Source organism: Lynx rufus, unplaced genomic scaffold (assembly GCF_022079265.1).
Source record: "Lynx rufus isolate CCGP_SWC_20201006 ecotype Redwood Valley unplaced genomic scaffold, mLynRuf1.p SCAF_7, whole genome shotgun sequence".
NCBI lineage: Eukaryota > Metazoa > Chordata > Mammalia > Carnivora > Felidae > Lynx > Lynx rufus.
The window spans coordinates 20,375,524-20,388,861 of NW_025814889.1; the positions used below are offsets into that span (position 1 = coordinate 20,375,524).

Consider the following 13,338-nt stretch of genomic DNA (forward strand, 5'->3'; position numbering starts at 1 on the left):
AGAGAGGGAGACACAGAATCTGAAGCAGGATCCTGGCTCTGAGCTATTAGCCCAGAGCCCAATGTGGGGCTCAAACTCAAAAGCTGTGAGATCATGACCTGAGCCGAAGTTGGCTGCTTAACCAACTGAGCCCCCCAGGTGCCCCTAGCCTTGAACTCTTCATCAGAGGTAGCAGGAAGGTCACACTAAGGGGAAAAAATGGACAGGTGGATACGGAGGAGACAGAACTAGTAATAGTCTGTAAAGTTTCTCTAGCTCTTCTTTAAAAAGAAGGACTGGGGTGCCTGGGGGGGGGGGCTCAACTGGCTAAGCTCAGGTCATGATCTCGCAGTTTGTAAGTGAGCTCAAGCTCCGCATCAGGCTCTGCACTGACAGTATGGAGCCTGCTTGGGATCCTCTGGTTCCCTCTCTCTCTGCCACTCCCCTGCTTGAGCTCTGTCTCTCAAAAATAAATAAGCATTAAAAAAATAAATAAAAGAAGGTCTGAAGTATGTAGTGGTACATCTACATTTAACTTAACCCTTTTTTCTACGTTAGTGTTTCTTCATATTTCCAGTTTTACGCAAAATAACTGATAATTTAGTAACTTGAGAAGTGACATGTGAAAAACCAAAATTATACTAGACAATCACTGAATAAAATGATCAGTAAATTCAAGTTCCCAGCTTTTCTCCCTACATATTACATAGAGAAAAAGATAATATTTTACAATCTATATATTTATATCCAAATGGCCAACAAACACATGAAAAAGTACTCCATTTCATTCACCACTGGGGAAAAGCAAATTAAGGCCACAGCGAGATACCACTATGTACCTATCAGAACAGTCAAAATTAAAAAGATAATTTTTTAATCTTTATAAAACGAAACAATAAAAGACTTTCTTTTTATAAAGGTAATATCAAGTGTTCACAAAAATATGGAGAAACTACACCATCAAACCACAGCTAGAGGGAGAATAAACTAGCACCACCATTTGAATACTGGCAACATCTACTACAGTTGCATATACACACATCCTATGATCAAGCAACTTCATTCAACTTCATTCCTAGGTGCATACCCATATGCTCATCAAAAGACATCTGCAAAAATGTTCATACATGTACTGTTCATAACAGCTCCAAATTGGAAATAACCTAAATATCCATCAACAATAGAATGGATAGGGGGCATCTGGGTAGCTCAGTCGGTTAAGCATCCAGCTCTTGATTTCGGCTCAGGTCATGATCTCAGGGCTGTGAGTTTGAGCCCCGCATCTGGCTCTGTGTTGACAGCACAGAGCCTGCTTGGGATTCTCTGTCTCCCTCTCTCTCTGCTCCTCCTCCCCTCACACACACTCACGTGTGCGCTCTCTCTCTCTCAAAATAAATAAACATAAAAAAAAAACAGTAGGCTGGGTAAATAAATTGGGGTACCTTCAAACAATGAAAATGCACAGACAGCAATAAGTTTGAGTGAAACTTTTGTTCTACACAACAGCATTGATGAATTTTGAGTTTTGTGAGCCTACTGAACAAAAGAAGCCAAGCAATCATAGTATATACTGTGTGATTCTGTGTATACAGATTTTATTTTAAAGATAAAACTAATTTATGGGTTATAAAGCAGGATAGTGACTACCAAAGGAGAGTAAACGAGAGGGAGCACAAGGCAGCGGGGGTGGGGGGGGGTGGGGGGGGTGGGAGGTATTCTGGAAGGCTGGTAACATTCTATTTCTTGACCTTGGTCATTACACAGATGGATTTAGTTGTGAAAACTCATCCAACTAAATACTTACGATTTTTGCATTTTTCTGAATGTATCAATTTGTGCATTTCAGTAAAAATTTTACTTCAGAAAACTGTATCTGTTAAACTACTTTGGTAGATCTGACTCTCCAAATGAGCTCCTTAAAGAAATAGCAACAATCCAAAAGAAAATAAAATATATAACCTCCACATTTAAGCAACTTCTCTTCCAAAGAAAAATAAGGCAAAAGATATCACATGCAAATTAAATAAAAACTTTCCACCAACCAGCTTCATTCCATAGCATCATCTGATCTTCCCCCCTTTCCTTATCCTGAGTAAACAAAGAAAAAAAGAAAAAAAACCTCATTTGTAGCTTTCCATGAGATAAAACGGTATGAGATGATACCTGATTTATTCTTCCTCTTTGCTCTGTGCTTACTTTTAGGACTGTAGCCAGAGAAGAATTTTGCAATAATTTATCTTCCCTGTTGCAGGGTAGTTGTAATTTCTATGACTTAGGAAACAAACAGGCAAGTAATAAAAGAAAATCAGTATTAGTGTATACTTTGATACTATGTATCTTTCCTATACATTTTAGCAGCTCCTGAAGCCAAGAATTTTCAAAGTCTTGTTTCCCCAGGGGCATTTTATTATGCAATAGCTTCTTATAGATTATTCCATGATCATTATGCTCTAGTCAGGGTCTGATAGTTCTCTGTGAAAAAAAAAAAAAATCTTAAGTATTTTACTTTAGCATATTTGTCAATACTCTACTTGTTTACCAAACTGTCATCGAATTATTTGTAATAATTTATAAGTCCATCTTTGTAGAAATTACAAAAGAAACGAAACAAATATAGGCTATTAAATTCCAAGTTCTGTTTCATCTATATTTCCAAGAATTAGTACGCGGCCTGAATGGGTTGGGGGGATTATGAACAGTTGCGACAGAAAATGATTGTGAAAGACGAGGAAGACCTTTTAGTGGTCTGTAGACAGAGAATTTGATGTGATCTGAGGAATTTGATGTGAACTGAGAGGCAAAGTAAAAACAAAAGGATGCTAGAAGTACCTAAAAGATTGAAGAATTTAGTAATGCTGGTTGCTAGGAAGAGAGAACGAGGTAAGAAAAAAGGCTATTGCAATGAACACTTACTTAAGCAAAACCATAATCAAATATGAACAAAATCAACCTAGTTCTAACCACTGGTCATCAAGCAAAATCACACAAGACACAAGCACAATAAAAGTATGCTGTGTATTATTCCATAAAGTAATATGGAATATTAACTCTCCTAATTACCAAGGTAACCCCAAAGGTTTAGAGGACTGAATAACCTAGTTTGGTGTTAGAAAGCAGTCACTTCTTGAAACATGGGTACTTCAAAACAAAATAGGATATAACCCTTGTGAATCTGGAAATGGTTTTAAATCATTTATCAAGTCAGTTAAAAGTAGAGAATGAAAAAAAAAAAAAGAAGAATACTCAAATCCAAAAATTATTTCAACAATGTATTCCTGGTTCTAATACATGGGTAACATGAGGGAAAAAAGAACCTTCATTCTTAAACTGGTTAGGATTATCTCACTTCTCTTCTGGGAATTTTAATTATTTCTGTTTTTTGTTTGTTTTGTTTTGTTTTTAAGCAGTATACAGAAAAGACAGAAAAGAAAAGCCCTAACATACATCCAGATTTTAAAACTTTTAACTATTGAAGGTGAGCAAAAGGTTTAAAAATGTATTGCTTGCAATGCAACTGGTGGAGTCTGACCTCTCACTGAAAGATACAATTTCTTTCAGCTACTCTTCCAAGTTAATCAAATGTGCTTTAGTAATATTAATTTTCTAGAAAGTCTCCAATTGGGAAAGAGTGGAGAATGAAGCTGAGATAAGTGGCATTTTAAAGAACAGGTGCTCTTAACTTGTCCTAAGTTTCTTTTGAACTTACATGGATTCCTAATGTGCACTACAGGTCACCAAACACAATCTGCCTAGAATGAGAAATTTTCCATGTTGAGTCTATCACTACTGATTTGGAGATCACTGTGATACCATATTAAGTGCTTCTTAGAGTTAGTATTCTGCCATTTATTTTGTTCCTAAAATTATTATGTGCAGGTTTCTGATAGTCTTGAAAAGCAGTAAATATACAGAACGTTAAATGTTGACAGTTACAGACTGAACCACTAAAGACTACAAGTTGGTAAAGATATAACGACTGGTTAGTACTACTATTTTTATTATATCCCATTTCCTTGCATGACATTAGCGATATCTGAAAAATCAAACTAGTCTTCAAAAGTTAACACATTTCCATCCGAACCCGGAACAGATCTATTTTAAAATCTGTAGTTAAAATTAAAACAAAACAAACTTTTGCATATTATTATGGATTAAAACCACATTATCTGGAAAACGATTTAATTGAGAAGCTAACAAAACTGTGAATGATAATAACATTCACAGTTATCTGAATAATTTAGGCTTACTTTGCTAATTATAACATACCCAGTTCTGTGAGGCTACTTTATTAAGACAATATAAAACTTTTTAAGTCAAACCAAATTAATTTTTTAAAGATAAGTGAGTACTTACATTGATAACAAAACACTCTCCTTCTAAAACCTCAAGATAATCCTAGATATGTAATAACTGTTTGTATACAAGAAATCAGTTTTCAATATTTTATTAAGTCAATATATCAGGTCTCGGATGAAAGCTTAAATCATAAAATACTACCTATCTTCATAATACAACAGTCTAACACATATCTATATTATTGTATCTATTAAACTTTTCTTTTCACAGGTCATCTTCAATTACATTAATTTACCTAGTTACTATTTTTATGCTACAGTTCAATTAATATGTTAGCAAGAGGACTGAGAACACAGAGTTCTGTAAGGTATTATCAAAATATTTAAAAAATAAAATAGTATCTAGCTGATGTTTATAGAATAGATGAATAGAAGAGCTGCAAATTTTCTATGCGGTTCTTAACACTATTATTTCTTATTGATAACTAATTATTTCATTATCAATATGCCACAAATGTATCTTACAAACATACATAATTATTCGCATAACATATAATCTACTCTACAGACTTTATACATACTTTGTCTTATATATTATGACCTTATTATTTAACATTCATTAATAAGCTATTAATTCATAGTGAAGTTACTTTTTTAGAAATCAACTAATTTTTTAAAGTTATTTTCAAAGTTCATTTTATTACACAATTGAAAATTAATTTAATCAGTGACTTTGGAGATAACATACACGACAAGTTTTGCAAATCATCACACCTATATTTGGATGCAAATAAATTTGTTCATAAGTCAGAGCTACTTTATTCAAGAGTATTAACATAAAACTTATATTTAAAAGTAAATTAAAATAATATCTTTACTATAAAAAATACATATACATTATAATGGTCTTTCACTTGGTGTTATTTACCTTCATAAATATTTAAAGAATACAGAAGATTAAATTCAGAGGGTTTACTCATTGATCTTTTGCTTTTTAGTTTAAATAAAAAGTTATGGTGTTATTACATAACAATCATATCTTTTTTTCTGCTTAATAATGAAAATTTTAGGGAAAGGGGATGAATCCAAGGTGAGGGACAACCCAAATAAATCATTTGTGTAGTACAACTTCATTAAAAGCCTTTTTTTTCAGAAGAAAGTAAGCTCTGGAAAGTATTTCAATAGCTATTTAGGTAGCTTGATGATACAAGATAAAATGAAATAAATTATTTCACTATATATATATATAAAATTTTATTTTTAAAAGCAAAATAAAATAGAAATTCTTTAATGCTAGAATAAATGAAAAGGATAAATAAAATGTTTTATTAAAATAAAGTAACAACTAGAGCGCCGAACTGTTTTTCTAGCTATTGTGCGATCATATTTTAGGTAGCAATGAAAGCTATCAAATATTAATGAAAAATCAAAACTTGAACAGAATGAAGACAAACAATATTAGAACACATATATAACTAATGGAATATAGAGTTGTTCAGACACATTTTAAGAATTGTCAAACAGAAGTTATATTCTTCAGTCTGTATTAATAACAGGAGCCTTATCTGCTTCTGTTGGTATATTAATATAATGTTTTGACAAATCAAGAGATTTGTATTAAGCACTATAATAACCGCTACATATTTTCTTGTGCTTGATATACTTGCAACATATAGTTTAATAAAAGTCTGTTAGGTATTCTACATTTCAGGAAAACTTATTTAAAAAAAAATAGTTTACCAAAAGAAATAAGAGAAGTTTGATTATCCTTTTCTACTTGGTTAATTTTTATCTTATTGACATTGATAAAATTTACTGTTAACAATGTGTATAGTACTAACATTGAAAGTGAGTATATAATATTCGAGATATAATGCTAAGTGTTAATCAACCGGAATGCTTCATTGCAGGCTCTGGCATTACAACCAGTAAGATAAAGTAACATAAGTAAACTTTACTAGAGATGATACTACATAATGCCAACATACTGGTTAAAAATGGAGAAAATGCAATTCAGCAACCTCAATGTAAAATAAAGGAATTTTTCCTCCACCAAATTGAAGAGAATTTTTAAATTTGTAGCAAATAACAACTGTATGCTTTACTCTTTTTCCTTTAAAAAGCTTTGACATGTGAAATTAACTTGATACATAACTGATTTTATTTCTTAGGGCAAGAACTTCAGAGAAATGGAGAATATTTCAGTTAACTTTTGTCAAGAGAGATTGCTCAAATTAAGTGAAGTTCAAACTTAACCATAACTATTTTAAATGGATTTATTTTAGGAGTAACTATAAGTACAAGGCTATCATTTACAGATATTTGTAGTAGCTTAACAATTTTTTGGAGTTTTCCTATCTCTGAGAAATAGACTGTATCTTTTCAAAGTTCTTTTTTACTGCACAATTGAAAACTAATTTAATCCAATTATATTTGTTTAGAAAGTATTAATAATAAAAGGAGATGGTTGAAAAATTATGAGATGTTTCTGAAATGTTTAAAACTTAGTAAGATAAATAAAGATAAGAAACAAAGCAGTACATGGCTTTCTTAGTAAGATAAGAAACAAATCTTAGTAAGATAAGAAACAAAGCAATACGTGGCTTTTTGGAAGACTGTTGCCACTAAGGTGATTAACAAGCAAATTACACCGCAAATTTAGCTGACTTTATACACAACTTGAAATGAATTTATACCATATTTGCTTAGCCGTCCCCCCAAATTAACTGCTACAAACTCTATCATTACATGTAATTATAAAAAGTTACTGGCAACTACTCTACTTCAGTGAACTGCCTCAATAGAGAAAAATTTTATCAAGAAACTGAAGAATGGTAAAACCACCACAAATCATTTTTCATGCTTCTCATATGATTTCCCAGTTATACATTTTCTTTCAACATAAAACTACTATGTCATGTTAATGCCAGACTAAATATTACCCATGGTTTCCCTCTAACATTTGAGTGCTAAAAATACCAGTTATAAACCAATAGCACATATTTACTAAAACGTTTTATAAGACAGCAAAATTAATCCAGGTTATGGTATACTAGTTGGAAGGTAAGAAAACTTACTATTCTTGTTTTGAGTTTTCTTGTTATTCCAAATGAATTAGAAACTAAAATCAACAGTGTACTGAGAATATTAACATCCATTTTTTCCCTAATAAAAATGACAACTTTATTCCCATGTATAGTGATAATGGATTCCTTATTTGGCTACAAAAGGTAAACATTTCTGATGAGAGTTAGAATAATTACTACTTAAAGAACATGTATGTATGTTCCGTAAAAGAATATTTTACATAAAATCTCCTAAATTTTGATTACATTAATTTCAACTTTTTTTAAACTTGGGGAATTGAGTTGGAAAAAAATATTTATGTTCTGTTAAGAGAATGTAACAATTAACAGTATAGATGATAATGTTTAATTAAGGGGCAATATTGATTTTAAGCACCTGATTTCCTACTAGTAAAGTGCCTTTTACTAACTGGTTAGATATGCAATCTCATTCTAATTAATACTAGGTTAGGAACATTTGACTAACATTTTTAACATACTTTTTCAACAAATACTAACAATGAAATAGAAATTTTAGACACTTAAATAGCCATGTTTTCAAATTATTGGTGGGCTTGTTGAATTAATTTCTCTACAAGTGACATATTCATCCTTAAATATCAGTTTTAAAAAAATCCATTCTGGATTCAACACAGTATCTAAAACAATATAAAATATGTATTTGGAAAGATACGGAAAATGTTCTCCCTTAGAAAGTACTGAAGCTCCATCTAGAGGCTTTTCCCCCTATTACTGTCACTTTCAATATAAGTAATATCACCTAGAAATGTGAATAATATTAAAATGTCAGAGATTTCTTTTGTATCTACCTTTTTGTTATTCATAATGAGTTCGTGCCCTAACCTTCTTAGGGTTGCTGTAGCTCCATCACTGCCATCAAGTGGTAAAAAACTAAAACTGAACATTAAAAAAAAAGGTGGGGGGGAAGAGGGCAAAAAAGACAGGAAAAAAATTTATATACTCTATACCACTTACATACCTTTTTTGTTTCAAGAAATGAGTTTGTGGGTTTTTTTTCCCATTTATCATCTTAATCAAATTAAGGAGAAAATAAATTTGCCATCTGTTTCCAGAAAATGATAACATTATAGTCTGTAAATCTGAACTTTGCTGGATATTCTTTTGTTTGCAAGATATATAAAAATACCTTAAATCATGATGCAGTTTAATGATATATTTAATATAAGTACAGCTTATAAATTACTTCACTGACAGAGATAGCAGTGAGAAACATAAAGAATTATGATTAATGAATTTTATACTACAACAATTATGAAAAGAATAAAACCATGATATAACTTGAATAAGTATTTTCTATTTTTTCTAAAAATAATCTAGATTTTAATACATTCAATGCCCTCATTGTACTCTCAGGATGTACTCATAGCATTGCCTATGAATGGAGAAAGATGAGAATAAGGGATTCAACACTAAGAAAAGAAAAAAAAACCCAAAAAATCAACACTGAGGCAACAAATCAGAAATATAATTCAATTCAAAATTATTTAATACCTTTCCTTCTTTTTATGAACACTTCCTTCCTGAATTATGTAATACGACTTAGGACTTTCAAAGAAACAAAACTACAGAACCAAAGAGAAAGACCAATGATAGACTGTCTCAGTTCAAGGGCTACCGCTCTGTGAAATGCATCATCCATCACTCATGCACAATGTAAAAATATTAAAAAAAAAATTGTGTATGAAATAGAATGTGGGGACATAGTTAACTCAGTAAGTCTCATAATCATGTTTGGAAACTCCCCCAAATTGCTAAAATATGTGTTTATGATCCATTCTGTTTTATATATTTGTAACATGAACATTTCAGAATGCTGATTTTATTCTTTTGACTAGATTTTCATTTTTACCATGACACTTATTTCTAAATCAGAGAAGTTGAAAAATTTCTTTGACTGCAGATATGAATCCACATTTAAATTAACAACAAAACAACAGCAGCCAGCGTTTATAGAGTTCCTACTCTGTGTCAGGCACCATTCCAAATTTTTCACATGTATTAAATAGCTTCTCAACAACCCTATGATAGGTACTATTAATATTATATAGATAAGGAAATTGAAGCCCAGAGAGGTTAAATAACCATTCACAGTCACACAGTAAGGAGAGGGCATGAGATATGAACCTAAGCAGTCTGCCTGGGGAGTCCTTACTCTTAACCATTTTCATATAAGGCAGTTTTTCTCAATCTTAGCACTTCTGACATTTTGGACTAGATAATTCTTCATTAAAGGGGTGCTGTTCAGTGCTCGCTTCGGCAGCACATATACTAAAATTGGAACGATACAGAGAAGATTAGCATGGCCCCTGCGCAAGGATGACGCTCAAATTCATGAAGCGTTCCATATTTTTTTTTAAAAAAAGAGGTTACAGTGTAAGAGAGCCAAAGCGTAAGAGACTCTTAAAAACTGAGAACAAACTGAGGGTTGATGGGGGGTGGGAGGGAGGGGGGGGTGGGTGATGGGTATTGAGGAGGGCACCTTTTGGGATGAGCACTGGGTGTTGTATGGAAACCAATTTGACAATAAACTTCATATATTGAAAAAAAAGGGGGGGTACTGTTCAGTGCATTTAGCAGCACCCCTGACCTCTACCACCATATGCCATTAGCATCACCTCTTCCCCCAAGAGGCAATAATCTAAAATGTCTCCCGACAATGCCAAAAGTCTAGGGGAGGAAGAGTAGGATTGCCCCCAGTTGAGAATCATTGATTAAGATTAATCACTGATTAATCTGTTATAACATTGCAGAAACAAATGGTGACCAATTTATCTGAAATTAGTTGTCCCTAATTTTAAATTATTTGCCACAACACAGAAATTTTTAAATCTACAGATGGGTTAGGATAGTAACACTCTTAAGTCTTACTGTTTAGGGGATAATGTGTCATATAATTAAAAACCATAATATGAGGGGCAAACCTCATAATGCAAGATTTATATAGGTAAACATGAAAATATTAGGCAAACATGAAAACAGTGAAGGAGATACATAAATTTCATACAAACTTATATAAGTAGTTACCTCTGGCAAAGGGACTAAGGGACAAAGTATGGGAACATCACTTTTTACTTTATATATTTTTGTATTGTGTTAAATTTTTTCAAACAGCATACTGTTTTTTTTACCAAGTTTTTTAGAAACCAAATTTTAGGAAAAATTTTCTCTTTCTAAAATTAGCATTTCAGGAATGCTTATTAAATATGCTGTTTTCACTGGTTTTCCCATATTTCTCCCTATATGTTCTATCTTACATGCTAACATAGGAAATATAACAAATACATGATAAAAATAATTGTACTTAATCAGGCCAAAAATACAAATTAGATAGTCACCCATGGGTTTGAAAGCTAGCAAACCAAATAATAATTAAGAGGACACTAGAGGTATATATTTTCAAGAGTGCTATTTAAAGATGTATATGACAGTGGGTGTAATTGTTTTTCAAACAATTCTTACTGATTTCTAAATTTTTTTGCAATAACTTTAACCACATACATTTTGCCAATCCCCAATTAGAGCAAGCTTTCTTCCCAATTATTTCTGATTATTCAGAAATCCTTCAAAGAAAGCAGAGAGTCATTAAGCAAAGCACTTTCCTTGTATTAAAAAAAAAAAAAAAAAGAAAAGAAAAAAAAAGAACTCAGGGCACCAGGGTGGCTCAGTCGGTTAAGCATTCAACTTGATTTCAGCTCAGGTCATAATCTCACAGTTTGTGAGTTCAAGTCCCATATCAGGCTCTATGCTGACAGTAGGGAGCCTGCTTGGGATTCTTTCTCTCCCCCTCTCTTTCTGCCCCTCCCCCACATTCTCTTTCTCTCTCAAAATAAATACACTTAAAAAAAGAACTCCTAATTAATGTCTGCCCATTTGCATATTCCTTTGCTGGGCTTTGTTGTAATCTTCATTTTCATACAAATTATGCTACTTAAACTAGTTTTATCAAGGATTTGACTTATTATTAGAAACATTTAATTGAGAGGGATGCCTGGGTGGCTCAGTCGGTTAAGCCTGCAACTCTTGGTTTCTTCAGCTCAGGTCATGATCTCACTGTTTGTGAGTTCAAGCCCCACATTGGGCTTCAAGCTAGCAGCCCAGTCTGCTTGGGATTCTCTCTCTCCCTCCCCTGCTCACTTTCTGTCTCTGTCTCTGTCTCTCTCTCAAAGTAAATAAATAAACTTTAAACAATAATAAAAAAAGAAACATTTAATTGAGAATACCATTATGGAAAACATACATCATTTTAACACATAAAATATATAAGTAGGGACCAGAAAGTAAAACTATAATGAGATTAAAGTTTAACCAAAATATTCTCCATACAAGTATTGAAATATTAATCAGAATAACCAAGGAACGTGGGTTTTATTTTCCTTCTGGTGCATTTATATTTTCAACAGCTTTAAGTATAATTTACAAACCATAAAAGTCACCTGTTTTAAGTATACATGATTTTTTAGTAAATTTATAGAGTTGTACAACATTATTACAATTCCAGTTTTAAAATATTTCCAACCCCTCCCCCCCCAAATTTTCTCAAACCTATCTCTATGGATTTATTTGCCTTTTCTGGACATTTCATATATATGGAAGGGATGAAATTTTTCTAATATACTTCAGTATCAGATTTAACAGCAAAAAAAAAATATATTCTTTTTTGAGTGAAGATTTTGCAGTTGAAGTTCTTTCTAAAAGTTATAGATGCTTTGCTCATTTGGTAAGGACAGTATAAACTAACTGAACTCCTTTGCCTTATTTACCTTCCCCCCTTCTACTTCCTTTCTTCCATTTGCCAATTTTCACTGTAGTATTTAATGATCATCACTCAAAAAAAGCCACCATTGTTTAGTATAGTATACATGGAAGGTACAAGGAATGGCCTTTCCATATTGATTCCATTACATATCTTGATAGCTTAGCGAAAAGCAAAAGAAAACAGATGAACATAGACGCTTGAGATGTTCTAGTTTCTCCTAAATGTGAAATACATTTGAAAAAACCGTTCAGGTCTTTAATACAGGTCTTCTAAAATATGAATTCTGTCACCAAATGCAATTTTATCACCAAACAGAATTCTATCATTCAAAAAATTCTCGTGTCACCCTTGACTCCCCTGTCTCTCACAGTCCACATCTAATTCACTAGCAAGTACTGATGTTTCTACACTCAAAAGTATATCAGAATTTGAACATTAACATCTCTGGCCAAGCTACTATCTTTTTTTGCTGGGATCATTACAAAATCCCCTAACACACTGTCTGACTTCAGCCCTTGCTTGGTCCCTTCCCTCAACAGTCTGTTTTCAGCACAGCAGCCAGATTAAAACAAAAAACAGATCCAGTCAAAAACCTCCAACAGCTTTCCATTTTCCTCAGATCAAAAGTCAAAGTCCTTGGTGGTTATCTCAGGAATTTCAATTAACGCTTAAACTTATAACAACCTAGTTTAACTCATAACAACATATATAACCATTAAGCAATAACTGAAAAAGAAATTTTATTATTTTTATTTTTTAATTAAAAATTTCTTTTTATGTTTATTCATTTCTTGAGAAAGACCAAGTACAAGCAGGGGAGGGGCAAAGAGAGAGGGAGACACAGAATCCATAGCAGGCTCCAGGCTCTGAGCTGTCAGCACAGAGCCTGAAGCAGGGGTCAAACTCACGAACTGCGAGATCATGACCTGAACCGAAGTCAGATGCTTAACTGACTGAGCCACCCAGGTGCCCCTGAAAAAGAAATTAAAAGAAAAAAAAGGGAGAATAAAAACAGTATACTACAAAAAAATCAACTAAATACAAAAACAGGGGAAACTGAAGAACAAAAACCATATAAGATACAGAAGCAAATAGCTTCAAAGGACACTACCCAAAGAGTGAAGAGACAACCACAGAAGAGGAAATATACTTGCAAATTGTATATTTGATAAGAGGTATATGTCCAGGATACATAAAGAAG

The 13,338-nt window shown here is 32.6% G+C and overlaps 1 protein-coding gene and 1 non-coding gene across 3 annotated transcripts in view; one reads left to right on the plus strand and one right to left on the minus strand.

Annotated features, from left to right (window-relative positions):
• Window positions 1–13,338, minus strand: part of DNAJC1 (DnaJ heat shock protein family (Hsp40) member C1) — a 219,546-nt gene that overhangs the window by 164,471 nt on the left and 41,737 nt on the right. The window contains exon 1 of one of the 2 annotated variants that reach the window (XM_047065330.1): window positions 2,022–2,066. The exons of the other annotated variant lie outside the window; for it this stretch is intronic. Coding sequence (XP_046921286.1) covers window positions 2,022–2,030 — 9 coding nt within the window. The 5' untranslated portion in view covers window positions 2,031–2,066. Of the gene's footprint in view, window positions 1–2,021; window positions 2,067–13,338 lie in introns of those variants that run through there. 2 annotated transcript variants of the gene reach the window in all.
• LOC124502727 (U6 spliceosomal RNA) lies at window positions 9,626–9,732 on the plus strand. Its single transcript, XR_006959990.1, has one exon. It is a non-coding gene; the product is annotated as a U6 spliceosomal RNA (small nuclear RNA).